General features: G+C 39.1%; 1 protein-coding gene across 4 annotated transcripts in view; it reads left to right on the forward strand.

The window, feature by feature from the left end:
* Positions 1 to 21,371, forward strand: part of LOC127453655 (cyclin-dependent kinase 14-like) — a 334,552-nt gene that overhangs the window by 120,201 nt on the left and 192,980 nt on the right. For all 4 annotated transcript variants that reach the window (XR_007899434.1, XR_007899433.1, XM_051720217.1 and 1 more), the window contains 2 exons: positions 4,598 to 4,721; positions 20,024 to 20,144. Coding sequence is in view for 2 of the 4 variants with exons in the window: in XM_051720217.1 (XP_051576177.1) it covers positions 4,598 to 4,721; positions 20,024 to 20,144 (245 nt within the window). In the remaining 2 variants the exon portion in view is untranslated. The remainder of the gene's footprint in view (positions 1 to 4,597; positions 4,722 to 20,023; positions 20,145 to 21,371) is intronic.

A 21,371-nucleotide genomic window follows, 5' to 3' on the forward strand; every position in this document is an offset into this window, starting at 1 on the left:
CCAAACTGGAATGCCCAATTCCCAGTGCACTTTTAAGTCCTCGTGATGGCGTAGTGACTCGCCTCAGTCCGGGTGGCGGAGGACGAATCCCAGCTGCCTCCGTGTCTCAGACCGTCAACCCGTGCATCTTATCACGTGGCTTGTTGAGCGCGTTACCACGGAGACGTAGCGCGTGTGGAGGCATCACGCCATCCGACGCTGCAGCCGTGCTCAATTCACCACATGCCCCACCAAGAACAAACCACATTATAGTGACCGCGAGGAGGTTACCCCATGTGACTCTACCCTCCCTAGCAACCAGCCAATTTGGTTGCTTAGGAGACCTGGCTGGAGTCACTCGGCACGCCCTGGATTTGAACTAGTGAACTAGTGAACTCCAGGGGTTGTAGCCAGTGTCTTTTACCACTGAGCTACCCAGGCCCCCTATAAATATTTATATTTGTACAGAGTGGTTATCTGAGTTACTGTAGACTTTGTCAGTTCAAACCAGTCTGGCCATTCTCTGTTGACCTCTCTCATCAACAAGGTGTTTCCGTCCACAGAACTGCCGCTCACTGGATGTTTTTTGTTTTTGGCACCATTCTGAGTAAATTCTAGAGACTGTTGTGTGTGAAAATCCCAGAAATACTCAAACAAGCCCATCTGACACCAACAATCATCCATGCCATTATCTAATCAGCCAATCGTGTGGCAGCTGTGCAGTGCATCAAATCATGCAGATAAGGGTCAGGAGCTTCAGTTAATGTTCACATCAACCATCAGAATGGGGAAAAATGTGATCTCAGTGGTTTGGACCATGGCATGATTGTTGGTGCCAGATGGGCTGGTTTTTATAAATATATATATATAATAGAAAATAGTATTCGGATGATTAAAATGCATTACATTATTGTGGCAGATGAGTTAAGCATTGATAAGACGATACAAAAAGTGGCTTTAGAATCCAATATATTGTTTATTTGCATATTACTGAACATGAGCCAATCACTGCCCTACAGTTCACAGCGATCCATTTTACAATTGAATTAGTCAGTCAGTCCGAGATTGATTATGAGGGCTTGTTTAAGGATCTATCAATGTACACCTGTGTCAGACGAATGCTTTTGGAGCGTCTCACTTTGGTTGCGTTGAGTCATAAACATAACATTTTTAGGTCGCTGTGTCAAGATTAAAAATAAATAAAAATGTATCCCCTTTTCTCCCAATTTGGAATGCCCAATTCCCACTACTTACTAGGTCCTCATGGTGGTGCGGTTACTCACCTCAATCCGCGCACCTGATCACGTGACTCGTCACCACGGAGACACCGCAGAGACTCACAGCATGTGGAGGCTCATGCTACTCTCCGCGATCCACGCACAACTTACCACACGCCCCATTGAGAGCGAGAACCACTAATCGCAACCATGAGGAGGTTACCCCATGTGACTCTACCCCCCTAGCAACCGGGCCAATTTGGTTGTTTAGGAGACCTGGCTGGAGTCACTCAGCACACCCTGTATTCGAACTCACGACTCCAGGGGTGGTAGTCATTGTCAAGGTCGCTGTGTCAAGTTAAACGAAGTGTAATACTTAGAAAAACGCCTTGAGATCTCTAAATTCGGATTTGTGTTCCATCAAGCTGTATTTAGAATGCAAGAATACGTCCTCGTGTTGTGTTGTATGCTGAAAGGTTGGTTTGCTCTTTGTATAAGCTGCTCATTGCCTATACAGCTGGAGTTTCGCTTACTGCCCCCTGTAGAAAACAGGTGGTACTTCAAGCTTGAATTGCTCAGGAATATTCCTTATTACGCTCCGGGAACATGATTAATTGCGTCATTTTTTTTTAACGCGTTATTTTTTTATATAATTAATCGCACTGAATTAATGCTTTAAATCGACAACCCTAATATATATGTATATGCAATTTCAAGACATCATATTTAGCGATGGAATACATGGACTTTGTATATTTTTAAAAAGCTATAATGCGATGAAAATTATGAAAAACTAATGATAAAATAACATTTGTAAAATGAATATTTCCATTTAGAAAGTCCCTTGTATAAGTAATAATTTCTTTAATTCTGTACATAAGCAAATTGGACATTATAACTGAAATATACCCAAATGAATAGGAACTGAATCATATTGTGATCAAGGTATGAAATTATTTTTTCTCTCACCATCCACAGTGGCAGGTGAATGCATATATATATATATATATATATAGAATATAACAATATAACATATAACACCATAGGCTATTATTATTATCATAATGATAATTTTGCAACATGCAAATGCAGGCTAAAGAGTAGACAAGAACAGAAGAGAAACTTCTTGTTCAAGAACCATTTCTGAGGCTGTATAGGCTACTGAATTATGATGACACATGACATATATTGCTGTTTATAACATATATGTTATGTTATATTGGTGCATAGAAATGGAAATGGTTAAATATAATTCTTTCCCGTGTTCATTTAGAGAAAAACATTGTGGAAAACATGCCTTGATTATTAAACTAGAATTTTACTCATGATATGTATTGCGATACACGTCACGGTTCGATATATCATGATCAGGGTATGAAAATAGCACCCACTAATGCGGTTATTTAATGCACACTGACGGACATCCCTCCGTGATATACGACAAGAAATGCCGTTAGACACAAAGAAACACCCTTGATGATATTTTGAAGAATAGATGAAAGAAAAGCCGCCAATCCAAGTGTGCGCGTCTCGCGGAACGCGCATATTATGCGTTCACAATCTCTCTCTCTCTCTCTCTCTCTCTCTCTCTATATATATATATATATAATACAAATATATAAATGATGCAACACGGAGACTTCCATGAACATTTTACAATGTTGACGCAAACAAATAAATCTTTTTTTTTTTATTGCTTTTTAAATGAATTTTAAATCGATTCATGAAAACAGTTTGAACGGATTCACAGAAATGAATTGAACACCGTTTTTGCAACTAAAATTCACTATACTCACCGCTGTCTTAACGCTCACATACTTGCGAGTCACAAGACGAGGAAGGATTATGAGTTAGTCCAATGACATGCTCTTTAGGTAACTATTACAATTATCACAATGCTATGGGGCCTGGGTAGCTCAGCGAGTATTGACACTGACTATCACCCCTGGAGTCATGAGTTTGAATCCAGGGCGTGCTGAGTGAATCCAGCCAGGTTTCCTAAGCAACCAAATTGGCTCGGTTGCTAGGGAGGGTAGAGTCACATGGGGTAACCTCCTCGTGGTCGTGATTAGTGGTTCTCGCTCTCAATGGGGCGTGTGGTAAGTTGTGTGTGGATCGTGGAGAGTAGCATGAGCCTCCACATGCTGTGAGTCTCCGCGGTGTCATGCACAACGAGTCACGTGATGAGCGGATTGACGGTCTCGGAAGCGGAGGCAACTGAGACTTGTCCTCCACCACCCGGATTGAGGCGAGTAACCGCGCCAACATGAGGACCTACTAAGTAGTGGGAATTGGGCATTCCAAATTGGGGAGAAAATTCATAATACTCACAACTTATAATTTCATCTTCAAAATAGTTGTGAATAATCATAAATATTTAATTCAAGAATGCTCCTCTCGCTGTGCATTTGATGTATTATGTGGACACACAAAAGAACCGCAGACTTGCACGGTTTTGAAGATTACTCTTAACGAGGAAGGACGGTCTTGATAAATGTGTTTTGCTATACGTGAGTTAACACACGACCCCCTGCTAATTTCACAGTGATAGTGGCACCATACTGAAAAATAACTCACGTTTGACCCCAGTGACTCCAGATGCCAGACAGAGCCAATTCGCTTTCGTGCTTCACCTAATTGGCCGAGACTTTGATCGTTTGCGGTCGACAGCGAGGGCATCTGAATTTCTTCAAGGGAGAAAAACATGCCACACTTGCTCTTTTTCAGACTGATGCAAAGCATTAAAGGAATAGTTCACCCATATATGAAAATTCAGTCTTTATTTATTTATTTTATTTCTCTATTTTTGGATGAAATATTCCTCCGAGAGGAGGCAGAGCGAAGGTGTTTTGTGTATTGATCCCTCTCTTCTCTTGATTGATTTGAGGAGATCAGATGCTGATATTCTGTGCTGTTTTATCAATACATCAAACCGAGGGTGTAACAGCTGATAGATTCAATACTGATGTTGCAGGATAGAGCGAGATGATATTAAACTCTCTTAATGGATGCTACATAAAAGTAGAATATATATTGGTTTATAAATGGGAGAATGGAATAAATATCATCCTTGTTCACTGCAATTGACAAATGTGAAATGATGGATCCTGGTGATCTGAGTTTAAAATTATAAATCAATTCATGTGTGTGTTTTAGATGAAAATTTATTTTGTGTTTTAATATAATGTTAAAACTACAGCTTATTCTGGCCAAGAACCACCCACTTACGCCTGACTGCCATGTAAAGTGACCAATCACAGTTCATTTCATTTAGATTTTACTTGACGTTAAATAGACTGCAGCGAAGAAATTAGTTTCATTAATTGCACAAAAGGTTTCACAGACAAATCACAGTCAGTGAACGTGATGTTTCTTGATATTTGATTCATTTGTTTCCGCAGCTTTTCCTGTTCCAGTTGCTAAGGGGTCTGTCTTACATCCATCAACGATACATCCTCCACCGCGACCTGAAACCACAAAACCTGCTCATCGGCGACACGGGCGAACTCAAACTTGCCGACTTTGGTAAGTAATTTCCTGTACTCCACTGTTTCGCACGGGAACGCTGTCACTCTAACAATACTTTCACATGCAGCATCAATTCATCATTTATGTGATGTTTTTCAATAAAAATATCAGCTCGCTGTCTGTGAAACATTTTATTGGACTGTGGTATTTTTAGCCATCTGAGAAAGCATTTTTATATTACTGACACCCTTGAAAAGGTTTGAAAAAAGCCAGTCCAGAATCAGTTTGAGTTTGTATAATTTTTATTTTATTATAATTATATTTCATTATTGTATTTAATTTAATTTTATTTATTTTATTTTATTTTAAATAATTATTTATTTTATTTAAGAACAATTTTTATTTTATTGTTTAATTTTTCATTTTTCATTTTTTTTTATTTTACATGCATCACTATTTTTTATTTTATTGTTTATTTAATTTTTAATTTTGTTATTTTATGTTATTATTTTATTTTATTGTTAATTTTATTTTATTATTTTATTTAATTTAGTTTTTTATTTTATAGTATTTTTATTTTTAGTATTTTGTCATTTTTTATTATATTTTATTGTTTATTTAAATGTTTTATTTTGTTATTTTATGTTATTATTTTATTGTTAATTTAATTTGATTATTATTTTATTTTGTTTTTTATTTTGTCATAATTTTTTTATTTTTTATTGTTTATTTAATTTTTAATTTTGTTATTGTTATTTTATTTTGTCATAATTTTTAAATTTTTTATTGTTTATTTAATGTAATTTTGTTATTTTATGTTATTTTATTTTATTGTAATTTTATTTTATTATTTACATTTTTTATTTTGTCTATTTTTATTATAATATTTTATTGTTTATTTAAATGTTTTATTTTGTTATTATTTTATTGTTAATTTAATTTGATTATTATTTTATTTTGTTTTTTTATTTTATTTTATTTTAAGTCATAATTCTTTTTATTATTTTTTGTATTGTTTATTTAATTATATTTTATTTTATGCTATTATTATTATTATTATTATTATTTTAAACATGTTATGTAGGTTACCTATTATTATTATATTTTAACCTGGATTTTACCATGTAAATAGCCATAAAAGATGGCATTGCATTTAAAATAACAAACAAACAAACAAATCAGTAATAAAAAATAGAATTAAATAGAAGTAAAATCTTTTTTGTAAAAACATTTCTAATATATTATGCAATGTTGCTTCTCAAGTAAATCTATCTTTTTCTGATATTTTTACTGGTAAATGAGACTCATAAAGAAAATAATTTTTGCATCGTAGCTGTTTTTTTTACCTTGTTTCGGGAAGATTCTGTAAAGCCTTGGCTAGTTATATTTAAGTGTAATGAGTAAACAGCAAAGTAATGTAATTCATACAGTACTCACATTAACAGATCTGAAATAGGGGCGTCCAATTGATTGTTGTTTTCAAATAAAGCTAATTATTACTACAGACCAACACCAACCTTTTTTACAATTAAAAAATCTATTTTGTCAGGTTTGGTTTGTGTTTGTCCTGGAGATGAGTGTAATGTTCATAATAGTATGTTATGAAACACTGTACTTTTTAATCTCAACCTGATTGGATGTGCATTGTCAGCAGATGGATGCAGAATTAATTTGGTACTTGATACAATCAATATCATAGAACTACTGACATAATTACATTATTTTTTTATTTTATTTTAGTATCAACTTGATTTCCAAACAGCCGGTACTTTCGACATTCCTTGTGTGTCTACGTGTGTGTTTGTGTGTTTGTCTTGAACCCCTCGTTTGTTGAAGCACCATATGGCCAGCTCTTTCATGAAGGCCTCTATATTGACTGCTTTCCAGAGGCTCCTTTAGCACTTGGCAATCGAGAGCAAACAGGCCTGTTGTGAGTCTGGAGCAGGAGGTAAAGAGAGGCGACACAGGCACCAAAACACCCTCCTGAAGAGCGATTAGTGAGAGACACACTGTTGTCAATGACTCTGAACGAGACAGTGTGAAGAGCTGCTGACCTGTAATTGAAAATAAACTGATTACAGTAAATATTCTGTTATAGTACATATTCAGGAAACCGTTCATTTTGAGGAAAAACAGATGATAATCAGAATACCTAAAAATTGTATCAGTTTGAAAAAAATACAGATTTCGGTTTTTATTCAAAAGCATTTTTATTTCAGAATATAAATGTCCAGCTGGCAGACAAATAAGTGAAAAATCCCATAGACTTGCATTGAAAAAGTCCCCACACATATCAAGAGATCGGGATGTCATAGAGACTTGCGGATGGTCTCTTTTGACTCGGGCTAGTAAGCAACCATCTAGCAATCATTTAGTAATGCCCAATAGGGATGGGACGATATATCGAATTTCGATACATCACGAACCAAAAATACGGCAAACCGTATCGTGGCATAACTTGATATTTCAAAATTTGCAACATTGTTTTCTGTTCATGTGATCATAAATTAAATAAACCATCAAGCATCATAATCTCTCTATCTCTTGATTTTAACACTACTGCTGGTTAACAGAGTTCACACGAGGTCCTTAAAGTGCTTGAATTTAGCATTTAGAAATGTAAGTACTGGAACACCTGGAAAATCGCCTTGTTTTGATGAAAAGTGCTTGAGATTAAAACGGATCGTTTCCTCCGTGTAATGTGTGTCCATCAAAGATGATGCGACTCCACTTTCATTGAATAATGTCTTAACTTTATTTTGATGAGTAATTATAATGTGCATTTTGCTCAAACATTTTTTTTTTTTTGAGAATAAAACATTTTTTGTAATACTTTGTAATTTAAGTGTTATTATATACTGAGATTATATTGAATCGTGTACCTCATATCGTATATCGAACCATACCGTCCCATCCCTAATGCCCTAGCAATGCCCTTGTAATTAGCCAAAACATCATGACACTACATAAATATAAACAAAAACTTGTATTTATTCATTGTTATCTAGAATCCAAGGGCTTTACAGTATGGTTAGTTCTCTGTCCTTGACTCTAAAATGGGTCACAAATGACCGAACAAAACAGGAGGTTTAAACAGAGACTTGTGTTGTTTTCAGTTATAGCTAATTAGTAGTTTATGTTAAGTCAGTCATCACTGTTACTGTTGCTCATGTTTAGGATTAGTTTTATATATATATATATATATATATATATGTATATATTAGTTGTACAGTAAATATATGGGTGTTTGGTCATAGCACACCCGGTGGTGTATTTTGATAAAGGACATTAAAGGTAGTGTGTGCATTTATCGTAATTTATAACTTTACAACTTTTGACCTGAAGGTGAGGGGACATGATAATTGATTTTAGGCCAAATTATTTCAAAAGTTATAATGATTTTTGGTCATTTTTTGACATTTTTACTTGGAAGGTGGCGCGGTCACCAAACTGCTGATAAATCCTCAGGACATGATGCCAATAGCATCAACAAATTCTTGTTTCGATATGTCAAAACGTTATGAAGAACTCGTCTGTCTGTGTTCTATCTAGGGGTGGAACACTTAAAAGGTCTCAAAGTTCAGTTTGTATCACGATTCAGGGGTCACAACTTTACTATTTGAGTCCGATAACCAATTTTGTTAACACTGTGATCCGGTAAAATAAATCTGAATGCCAATATTTATTTTTCAATGAGCCCCACACTCTCTTTAGACAAAAAAAAATAATAATAAAAAATTACATTTCGAGAAATTTCAACACTTTTTGGAATATGCAGCCAACGTCTAAGAACACACTGATACCTGCATTAACATTTAAAACTCATGTCTGTAGACCTAAGATCAGCACATGTACTTGCGGATAGCAAACCATTCGGTTCGTTTATTAGGGAACTGCTTAACCCCTAGTCCTCGCCATCAAGTTCATTAATGCATTACATGTAAACGGATTGGTATATCAGAAAGATTATAATAACTTTTGTCTGACATGGTCTTAAGACTGTATGACCCAATTTTGGGAAAGATTCGATGAAATCTGTAGCTGTTTGGAACACTGAACTCTTTGTGTGCCATTCAATTTTGTTTCTAAGCTATTCGGTTCAAAAGTTAAGAGCTAAAACATTAATATTTGAACTTCTGGTTACACAAGAAGGTTTGCAATAGAGACCCCAAATTTGGTGAGGGGACTTTTCTGATACTGTCTAAAAACTGTGCCAAATTTCATAACTTTTTGCCATATGGTTCATACAGTACAAACAAGCTTAAACCACACCTCTCTCAGAATACGTAACATAAAATTAAATCATTGGTTAGTTTTATTAATGAACCCTATAAGGAATTCGGTGAAAGGAGGTTTTAACATATTTGGGTTCTGGCGACTTTGCTTAGCAGATTTGTCTGTGGAATATGGCTAGGTTAGAAACGTATGCAAACACATACACACACGTCATATGCACATACAGTTGTGTCCAAACATATTGGCACCCTTGGTAAATATGAGCAAAGAAGGCTGTGAAAATAAATCTGCATTGTTTATCCTTTTGACCTATCATTAAAAAAAAATCTAAAAAATCTAAACTTTAAATGAAGTAAAACAATTGAAACAGGGGAAATATCTCATTATTAAATAAATATTTTTCTCCAAAACGCATTGGCCGTAATTATTGGAACCCTTTTATTCAATACATTGTGCACCCTCCATTTGCCAAGATAACAGCTCTGAGACTTCTCTTATAATGCATAATGAGGTTGGAGAACACCTGGCAAGTGATCTGAGACCATTCGTCCATACAGAATCTCTCCAGATCCTTCAAATTCGGAGGTCCATGCTGGTGGACTCTCCTCTTCAGTTCACCACACAGGTTTCTATAAGGGTTCAGGTCAGGGGACTGGGATGGTCATGGCAGAACCTTGATTTTGTGGTCAGTGAACCATTTTTATGTTGATTTTGATGTTTGTTTTGGATCATTGTCCTGCTGGAAGATCCAACCAGGGCCCATTTTAAGCTTTCTGGAAGAGGCAATCAGGTTTAGATTTTTTATCTGTTGGTATATGATAGAGTCCATGATGCCATGTATCCGAACAAGATGTCCAGGACCTCTGGCATAAAAACAGCCCCACTACATTTAAGATCCAGCACCACATTTAACCGTGGGCATTGGGTACTTCTTCATCTCTGTGTGTGCCAAACCCATCTCTGGTGTTTGCTGCCAAAAAGCTCTTTTTTTTGTTTTATTCATCTGACCATAGAACCCAGTCCCATTTGAAGTTCCAGTAGTGTCTGGCAAACTGAAGACGCTTGAGTTTGTTGTTGGATGAGAGCAGAGGCTTTTTTCTTGAAACCCTCTGAAACAACTTGTGGTGATGTAGGTGATGTCTGATATATTTTTGGAGACTTTCTGACCCCAAGACCCATTTAATTTCTGCAATTCTCCAGCTGTGATCATTGGAGATTTATCCACGATTCTTAACATCTCCAGTTGATTGGAACTTGTTAATTATTGCCCTGATGGTTGAAATGGCCATTTTCAATGCTGTGGCTATTTTCTTATAGCCACTTCCCATTTTGTGAAGCTCAACAACCTTTTGCTGCACATCAGAACTATATTCTTTAGTCTAACCCACTGTGATTGATGATTAAGGGAATTTGGCTTGTGTGTTTCCTCATATTTATACCCCTGTGAAACAGGAAATCATGGCTGAACAATTTCATGTTCCTAGTCACCCAGGTGCACTAAAACATTTTAAAATATGAATGGGAATATACTTCAGATATATTTTACTCATAAGAATTTCTAGGGTTGCCAATAATTGTGGCCAACGTGTTTTGGGGAAAAAAATATGTATTTAATAATGAGATATTACCTCTCTTTCAATTGTTTTACTTCAATTAAAAGGTTAGATTTTTGTGAATTTTTTTTAATGAAAGATCAAAAGGATAAACAATGCAGATTTTTTTCACATCCTCCTTTGCTCATATTTACCAAGGGTGCCAATATTTTTGGCCACCACTGTATATAATGTCTAGGTATAGCCAGAGGGATCTGTTTCCATCTGAAAATGGCAGGGTTTTGAGAGAGAAGCCCCTGTTTTATTGCTAGAATAGAGAGGAACAATCAGAGAAAGAGGGATGAGGAGAGATATTTGCAGTGGCCAGAAGGCCAACAACAATCACAACAAAAAGGTAGAAAAATTGAGAACAAACGAGTAAGACAGACAGACAGACGACCAACAGATTGCTCATCGGATACCTGTGGGACGATGTTGCTTCCACTCAATTAGGGCCAGAGCGTTTCAAGCGAGAATCTCATGCCACACTCACACACGGATTGAGCTCTGTGTGTATTTTTGGTGGCGCCGCAGCATCGGGCAGCTGCTGAAGAGTCATTTGGATCGGCGGTCGGCAGCATATGGTCTCTCTCTTCGCCTGGGGCCCTGCCAGCATCCTCGGCGGGGTCATTAGGAGCCGATCTGTCACCGGAGGGTCTCGACAGCCCCTCCTGCACGACACAAGTGTGCTGCAACATGAATCTCCGTAATAACATTTAATCATATGTAGGGAAAGTGGACAGTTGCTTTGTTCGATGAGATGAGATTTGAGCTTCTTTTGGGTGGTGTGAGGTCACGGTATGATACATTTTATAGCACAGAAATGTGAATATTACGAAAGCCCTGAACTGCACTGTGGAAAAAAAAAATAACAATACTTTTTTCTAAAAAAAACTTTTTTTTTTCTCTATCAAAAAAAAAAAATAAAATGAGAGAAATAAAATGTGTAAAGTTTTATTTTTTTTTTTTTAGAATATTTTTTGTTTATTTTATTTTTTTGATAGTGAGAAAAAAAATATTTGTAGGACATAGGCTCAGGAAGGCATTAAGACATCATAAAAACAATGTCACCTAGTGAAACTTTTATTTTTTTTCAAAGTGCAGTTCAGGGCTTCCGTAGTATATCGCAATATAGATAATTTAGCTGAAAATGTAATGAAAAAATTGATTGTATATTAAAGGTCAAGTGTGTACATTATATTGTACCGTTGTATAACCTAACCCAACATTGAGCTTTAAATAGTTGTATTTATTTATTAATCTTAATTGAGGCATTAACTGGTGGCAAAAGTCCCTTTCAATGCAAGTCAGTCCAATCGGCGACTATCTTGGATATTTTCTATGGATACAAGCGACATGAAAGTACAGCTCCTATTTACTAAAATGGGGGAAAGACTGAAATCTCCAAAACGGTTGGTCAAGATTACCAGCAGTAATATCTGACAACATCGGTACCCTAAATTGTGCTTCATTTAGCTCGGATCACGCTAAAAAAACACTATTCGTCAGGCTGATCCAGCGAATGCACATACACGTTCTCGAGTTAACTGGCACCGAACACTGCAGGAATCCATTCGCAGTTCAGCAGAACGTTCCCTTGTGTGTCGTTCCACAAACCCACTGATGGTACCAGGCCGGTGCGGTACAGCATTACAGATGGGTTACAGCGGCCTCACGAGATTCATCAGATTCCCCTCTCAGCTCCTCCAGAGATGGTAATGAAATGGACTCTGAGTGTCGGTACGTCTTTATGTGTAAAACAGCATGTCATCAGATGTGCTGACGGGTGATAGGTGTAACGTCGACCTCTGTGGCTGTGCAGCGGAATTCGTTGGAGATTACTCTAAGAGTGTTACTGAAGACAGCAGGAGGAAAACCGGACGGGAATATGTTTGTTTGAGGAAGATGAGAGGAGATGTGTGGTTCTTCTTGAGCAAACACATCTGAAGATTTTGTTTGATCTCCATAAATGTTCTTTCGTTGACAGTGTATGCAAGACCTGCTGAAGCTGCTGATATAAGCAGCTTTACAGATAACACATGGGAATTATGAATTCTCTTGAACGTAGTAGATTTGTTCCAGTTGTTTTATTCATCATTTTATCCATCCACTTTAAAAGTGTATTATGTCCTGAGCGAGTGTCATTGCCTTCATAAATCTTCAGAATAAAGATTCCAAAAAGTGTTTTACATGCAATAGGAGAACCATTATAAGTTCCTGTGATGTCCTAGTAGAACCTTTTTTTGTGCTATGATTCATTCGTTTGCAAAACAAACAACAAACAAAATTAATCGCGATCTTTTTTACAATCTCGATATTGTTACTTAAAATCACAAGATTGATCTGAGAGCACTCACAGTGTTGCAGTAATGCAGATAAGCACCTAAATGGTAAAAAAAAAGGTGTGGTTAGTCCTTTGTCTAAAGTGAACGTTAACGGTGGGACAAAAAAAGTGGATTTGTATAAAAAAAAAAAAATATCGTAATTGGAAGTGTGAATGCAACTTAATAGACCTGCCGCTGTGTCATATGTCGTTAATATTAATCAAACAAGAAAACGAGAAAACCAGTTTTAATGTACCATAATCATATAGCGAAGACCAGTAATTGAAGTAGTTTTATGTGACATTTCGGGCCCTATTATAAGAGCGCTTAGCGTAGTGCTATGCCATAAGTCATACACACAAAGTCAGTGGGCATGGCCATAAAGTTTTGTTGCATGCGCTCAGTCTAGGCACAAGTGGGTTTGGCGACTTCTACCAGTCGACATTGATTTTGAAAAATGTAATGCTGTTGATGCATGAAATGAATTTGTTGATGCATGAAAAAATGAAACTAAACATATTTCAAAATTCAAACGACATGTCCAGCGAAATGAAAATATAATTAAAATAACAAAGTGGTGGGGGGCCTGGGTAGCTCAGCGAGTACTGATGCTGACTATCTCCCCTGGAGTCGCTAGTTCAAATCCAGGGCGTGCTGAGTGAATCCATCCAGATCTCCTAAGCAACCAAATTGGCCCGGTTGCTAGGGAGGGTAGAGTCACATGGGGTAACCTCCTCGTGGTCGCGATTAGCAGTTCTTGCTCTCAATGGGGCGTGTGGTAAGTTGTGGATTGCGGAGAGTAGCATGAGCCTCCACATGCTGTGAGTCTCCGCGGTGATAAGATGCGCGGATTGATGGTCTCCGAAGCGGAGGCAACTGGGACTTGTCCTCCGCCACCCGGATTGAGGTGAGTAACCGTGCCAATACGAGGACCTACTAAGTAGTGGGAATTGGGCATTCCAAATTGGGAGAAAAGGGGATAAAAATAATAATAATAAAAAAATAATAATAATAAATAGAATAAAAAAGTGGTTGACAAAATCATACCAAATCCAAATATTTTACACTCTCCAACTTCTTCCACTGGCCCCTTTTGCAGTGACTTATAAATGAACAAGTGGAAAAATACCAATACAAATCAGATCATTAATACAATTGTAAATATAAACATAATGATAATAATTTTTGAAAATAAACCGTGAACTTTAGATAGTTTAACACAACTCTCATACATATTTGTTTCATAAAACGGCTACAACAGTGATTGTCAGGGACTTAATTTGATGTTCCACTGTATTGTCAGAATTTGGACGTGAACTTTATCACCATCTGATGGTGGAATCTCCAAACTGCAAATGCAGGAACTGAATTTAGACGTTGCGCTGAAAACAGACGTGGTTCTGAAACGTCTTAGCGCAATGACCTATTTCTCAGGAAAATAGCAAATTGCGCTTTTCGCCACTTAATTACCATACAATATACCCACAGATAGCACAAACACTCCCACCAATGGCCACTTGTGCTTTGCGCTGGCACGAAAATTTCGCATAGAATTAACGCTCTCACGAAAATTTTGTAAGACGTAGTGCACGGTCATTGCGTGTAGTGCTGCGCATTGCGCACGCAAGAAAATAGAGCCCTTCGTGACTTTTTTACGTTTAAATTAAAGTATTACTTTGACTGTTCAGCCGGTTCCCGCCGCCTCCTTTCCCATTTCAACCCCGTTACATTGGTGCCGAAGCCCGGGAGGGAGGAGGGATGCGCTGTCATCGAGTCCTCGCCACTGCCGTCCGCCCAAAGGAGCCAGATAGGTGCTGTCCGCTGTCCGACGGGGGATGGAGTCGCCGCTGCCGGCCACCTAGATGCAGAGGAATGGCTGCCATCCACCAGGGGTTGGAGGACTTACTCCGGTTCGCCTGGGGTGGAGCGGCTGTTGTCCGCCAGAGGGAGGAGGAGTGATCGAGGACCAGGCAATGGCGTGTCTGGGAGCCGGCGAGCCAGTTTTTTTTCTCTCTCTCACTGCCGCTCCACCTTGCCTTTTCCCTCTCCTCATTTTTTTGTTTTCTCCTCCCCTTGTCCCCCTCCCCAGCTCTAGAGAGGCGGGGAAAAGCCTGCCAGTAGGCGGGGCCAAATGGGTAGCGTCCCCCCCGGAAAGGAGTTGGGGGTACGTTCCCCGGCCTGAGGCAAAGGAGGGAGGAGTGTGACTAGGAGGAAGGTGGAGCCGGGGCTGTGACTACGGACGCTCGGCGCCCAATCGGGCTAATCAGCCGATGAGAGGGATAAGTGCAGCGGGAATGCGGCAGTTCGAGCAGCTGCCGTGTGTGTGTTTATGTTTTGTGTCTTTTTGTTTAAGTTTAAATTAAAACATTACTTTGAGCCGGTTTCCGCCTCCTCCTTTCCCACTTTAACCTTGTTACAAATGTTTACTCAAATTAGTATTTAGAAATTGGTATTTAGAATCATCAAATTGCATATTTATCAGTATTGAATCAAAACAAGAGCTTGTGAATCGGACTCGAATCAAATAAGGAAATCTGGATCAATACCCAGCTCTAGTTCTTTCTAAAACTGGTGCATCAAAGAACCCAGAACCCTTCACTTTTCCTCTGTTGATGCATGATACCTAGAAACCTATATGTTGATCTGAAGAACCTATAATGTAACGGCAACAATTTTAGAATCTCCAGAAAACCATAAAGCAACTCAAGAACCCTATACAGCTAGAAATAGTTTATTATAATAACGTGTTGTAAAGAATGTCAAGTGAAAGGGATTTTACACACAGTCAGATGTACATGTGTACACACTAGCATGCACACAAATGCATCTGCTGTTTACTTTAATAAAGCACGTATTGACATGCATCTGTTTTGATGGCTCGTTCACTTCAAACCGCACCTTTCATTAACATCTTGATACGTGGCTCAATCAATTCTGCATATGAGAAATGCAACACTAATATGTAGCGTCTGCCGTCAGCACCTAGATTATATCTCACAGCATATAAATGACCTGCCAAGCATGAACAATCTGTTAATTGGTGTGAAAATGAACCGCGCTGTTATAAAACTCGCTCAGAACATCTCTGCCACAGTGAACATTTGATGCATGAAGATAATGAATATGCCTTTATTACATTTTTCATATTTTGATCATATTCTGTATTGACGGATGAGTAGATGAGACGGGGTGTTTAATCAAACATCGGCGTGGCTGCAGTTTTACTTGTGCATACATTAAGTCTGTTTGTTTTGGACTGGATGAAGTCCAGTCCGTCTATATAACTACAGTATGTTTGTATGAATCAGATGTGTGTGAATACTGTACTAGATCTGTTCCAAACAATTGCCTACTGTCTTCGTAGGAAGCTGTCTTTTGAGGCTGAATACGTACTGAAGTGTAAACTCATAAGGGACTGATTTGGAAGACTCTACGTAGGAAGCAGTTTCACACGTCATATAGATATTGCTCATCATGTGAAGCGCACAGGAGACTCGACTCACAATTGATTTGAATAGTTTGAAATTTGCATATTGATGTGATACTTTAATAAGTTTACAGTTATGACACATGTGGTCAGGGCTTGACATTAACTTTAAGTCACTAGCCACTCAGCATTTTCACTAGCCAAAAACCCTGTCCAACAAAAAGTAATAAAGGTAAACTGGAGACTGTAACTTCATGCATTTGTTTGGACATTTTATTTGAAGGAGAATAATATGAGTTTAGCAGGCCTAATGATTTAAGTCATCTCATCAGGGAAACTTTGTCAATATTTTGTGCATAATTCATGGAAACTCCAACTTTCACACTTGTAATATAAATGAAGCCTAATAGATTCACCCTAATAGATGAAATATGCTATTTGTAATGTTGAGGCTGTCTAGACGTTTGAGATGTTTGACTTCCTTCAAAATGCTGTAATGCAGAACAATCTGTGTAAAATTTCAAATGGGTGCCAACATTTTTGTGATCTGTGCCGCAGTATCAGGGGAAGCTGAAGCAACATCATGTACTGATGCATCAGACAAAGATTTGTAACTAGTAGCACATAGTAAACATGCAAACAGGTTTTAATGTAAAAACGTATTTAGGTTTCTTCCAGATGTAGTTGTGTTGGCGTTTCTCCCAAAGATAAACTCAGCTGAGATCGGCGCCATGTTGTTTGGTCACATGACTCCGTACGGTGAAAGTTTAACCCTTTACTGACAGCACAGAGTCTCCTAAACTGAGATCAGTCGGTTTAAATTAAATGAAATAATGCGTTGCATATAACAAAGCCAAAATACAACGTCCACACATGTGTACACAGGGTCGCATGAGGTTAAAGTGCTGTCTAGGTAGGGAGGTCGCTAGGTTTTGGAACAGAGTGCCTGTTTGATGCTGTGTTTGTGGATGTTCTCTTGAATGAAATTCGTCCTGTCAGTGTTCACAATGCAGCTGTTTACAGCGCTTCAAAGTGAACTTTGTTGTTTTCTTTTTCGCTCTCTCTCAATCCTTCCTCGCACTGTCACTCATGTACCGCATGCTGCGGCTTTTGCCTTGTGTGACTTTAGGTCAGTGAGTGATGTATAATTTACTCAGCTTGACCCTCGACCCCCTCGGGATACCTGCGCAGTTCCTGAGCGGCAGGTGAGCGACTGACCGCTTTGAATCGGGGTGGAAAGCCCTCAAAGTCATTGCTGAAGCATGCATTATGGGATGCTCGCATCCTGCCTTTGAAACTGAGACTTTGCGGTCGGTGTTCTTCAGTGTGTTTTAATAGCTAATGTCAGCTTAGCCATACACTCCCCGTGCATTTACCTCCACTACAATGACAAGCCGGCTCCCACCCGCTGCATTGCTATGACAGCTGCCCCAGGACGAAGAAAGGACGTTCTGTAGCTGAAACAATCCCCCACTCCCTACCCACTTCCAGCAATTGCCTTCATCATCTGTGACCTCCCTGACCTCTCGTCTACTCTTCATCATGGGTCGAGCGCTCGTCCCCGCCTTCCCTGTTTCTCTCTCATCAATTAGGCTCACAGATGCAGAGGTTGCCATCGCAATCGGGATGGCTATTACTCGCAGATTTAGTTTAATGATGATTAGAGGCTCTCCACGCTCCGTCAGTGTGTGTTAACCTCTCTGATCATCGGCCCTCCTCTCCCCCACTCTGAAAATAAATGGACAGTCTAATGGCCCCTCACTCTCTCTGATGTGGCCCATTGTTTAGCACAGGGATTATTGACTGCAAATTATAGTGGTTTGAAGTCTTCGCTACTAATTGCGTTTCGTCAGGACGCTTTAAATATCCCCCTCACTGTCCTACCACGCTGAGCTGCACTGCAAACACAGAAGGCACACAGGAAGTCAAGTGTGCTTAAGTGAAACGGGTTAATTAAACACCCATCACCACCTCGGGAGCACAGCTCATTTTATTATCAGTCTCGCATGAACGCCTGAACAGTAAGTGAAGTTTTGTGGCTTTATCGCCTGTCTGACAATCGTTTTAGGAATCGACTTTACCCAAGAGTTTCTGTTGAAAATACTAGTTAAGTATGTTATTTTTTTTTACTTGTAAAGATATGTTGCCTTAACGTTATTTTGATTAGTTATGTTTGTTATATGAAGGTCTTATTAAAAGTGACTTGGAAACTTTTTACCGTCATTTATTTTTGGCATCCTGGATTAACTGCAGATGTTCACATAGATGCATTGTCCTTTGTTAGTTGGCTGATGAAGGCTTTTGTTGGCAATTAATTGATAGTCTATGTATTCAATTATAAGAGTTCAGTCCATCAATAGACAAAGGTCATGCAGGCAGAGATCAATGAGGTGCATCGCAGTTCAACCGGCAGGTCATTTCGGTGAGGTTCGGTGGGGTCTATCCTATGTCCAAGGTTCAGGCAGTGGCATATGAAGTATCCCATGTCTTACAGTTGGAGTTGGCATCAGTTCATCCTCTGAAGTCCATCGTAAAAAACTGAAGTGATGTCTGGCTAGCACCAGCTGTAGTTTGTCGTCATCGCTCAGCGACACGTAGCAGTGGAGTCCGACACCAAGCAGGAACGGAGCTGGATCTGGCCGGCTCTGGTAACCTCGGGATATGAATCCCAAGGCTGAGACATGGAAACAAATAGAATAATAGTAGCGTGGATGCCATTCAGTTTTATGCAAAGTTATAGATCGATCAGCCACAACATTAAAACCACCAGCCCAACACTGTGCAGGTCCCCCTCGTGCCGCCAAAACAGCGGCAACCCACATCCCAGAATAGCATTTCGAGTTGCTACTCCCCTCACCACAATTGCACAGAGCGACCATCTGAGTCACCGCAGACTCCATCAGCCCGAACCAGTCTGGCCATTCTCCTCTGACCTAAGGCGCCCCTGTCCACAGAACTGCCTCTCACTGGACGCTCCCTGTCCTTGGCACCATTCGGAGCAAACTCCAGAGACTGCCGTGTGCAGAAATCCCAGGAGACCAGCAGCCACACAAACACTCAAACCAGCCCATCTGGCACCAACAATCATGCCACGGTCGAAAAAAATGAGCCATTTTTTACGTGTCTGTGACCTTGCATAGCTGAATAATCCAATGTTATATCTTATATGTCCATAACAAAATATGCCATCCAGCAGGAAAAGCATGCAAAACAAATCATTAGAAAAATATGTTTTCGACTGTTGATGTTGAAAATCATCGCAAAGGGGAGGATCTCAGCTTTCTAATGACCCCTAGATTGAGCTTCTAGTCTACTCAGAGGCCGAGATATTCAATGAAACACAGAGGGTGTTGCTTGAACTGAACATTAGACTGAATGTCTATGGACGAGCACATCTGTGAGGGATAAAATGTGTTAGAGCGCCACCTACATTTCAGATCTGTATATTGTGATGGAATGTGCTAGAGCAAACAGTATGTTTTCTAGTGCTTTCTGCCATCTAGTGGAATAAAATGAGACTTTTCAAAGTGATCTAGAGGGAACAGAACATGAATTACATGTTTACAAAGTTACGACAACAAAAAATTTAGTTCTGTTTATCAAGGTATTTTAGTTTATACTTGTTAACCAAGTGGACAAAAGTGTCAATGAGACAAATCAAGGGAAATATCACTTTTTATTGGCCATCATTTCAAATCAAGCTGTAATGCATCAATATGACATGCCATGTGTGTTTATGCCCACTGTGTAACATTAACGTGTATGTGTGTTTATCTGCAGGTCTTGCACGTGCAAAGTCAGTCCCCAGCCACACGTACTCTAATGAGGTGGTGACTCTGTGGTATCGGCCGCCAGATGTCCTGCTCGGTTCTACAGACTACTCCACCTGTCTGGACATGTGGTGAGCAGTGACCCCCCGTCTCCTCCTCCACACCTCTATAAAGTGTCATCTATAACATGCTGAATGCTGTAGGAGTCACAGGGTGTTTATCATGGTCTATTTTAGCAAAGGCCACATTTTAAACACAATTCACACCTGCTGACGCATCACAATCAATATTAGTATCAGTGTTTGTTAAGTGAGGTATCATTGTTACTATAAACTTCTAATAGTAAGTATTAAACGTTCAGTGTGTAAGTCGTCCTGCAGCGTTTGTGCTACAGACATGAATGATCCCTCAAATCACAAGGTGTGTGGTTACTTTACCAAAGCTGCCTTTTCACTGCGTCCCACAGATCAGTCATTTTGAATCTGGAACGTCTGGAATTTTTAGATACGATTTGAGCTTGGACGGCGTTGACATATTTCAATTTCAACTGTGATTAGGACTAGATTGGGCTGTCAGATGGAGAAGTCAGAAATGATCTTTCACATTGCAAATATGTCATGAAACACATTTTTTTTTTTTTTTTTTTCTCCCCTTTTCTCCCCAATTTGGAATGCCCAATTCCCAATGCGCTCCAAGTCCTCGTGGTGGCGAAGTGACTCGCCTCAATCCGGGTGGCGGAGAATGAATCTCAGTTGCCTCTGAGACCGTCAATCTGCGCATCTTATCATGTGACTTGTTGAGCGCATTACCACGGAGACATAGTGCGTGTGGAGGCTTCACGCTATTCTCCACGGCATCTACGCACAACTCACCACATGCCCCACCGAGAGTGAGAACCACATTATAGCGACCACGAGGAGGTTACCCCATGTGACTCTACCCTCCCTAGCAACCGGGCCAATTTGGTTGCTCAGGAGACCTGGCTGGAGTCACTCAGCACACCCTGGATTCAAACTCTTCTAATCTTCAAATTGAAATAGTGTTATATTATATATTAATTATTAGGGATGGGACGATATATCTAATTTCAGTATATTGCGAAGCAAAAAAAATGACGAACCATACCACGGCATAACTCGATATTTCGAAATTTGCAACATTGTTTTCTGTCCATGTGATCATAAAAGAAACGACCCGTCAAACATCATAATCTCTCTATCTCTTGATTTTAACACTACTGCTGGTTTTACAGAGTTCACATGAGGTCCTTAAAGTGCTTGAATTTAGCTTTTAGAAATGTAAGTACTGGAACAACTGGAAAGTTTCCTCCGTGTAATGTGTGTCCATCATAGATGATG

This window comes from Myxocyprinus asiaticus, chromosome 16 (assembly GCF_019703515.2).
Source record: "Myxocyprinus asiaticus isolate MX2 ecotype Aquarium Trade chromosome 16, UBuf_Myxa_2, whole genome shotgun sequence".
Lineage (NCBI taxonomy): Eukaryota > Metazoa > Chordata > Actinopteri > Cypriniformes > Catostomidae > Myxocyprinus > Myxocyprinus asiaticus.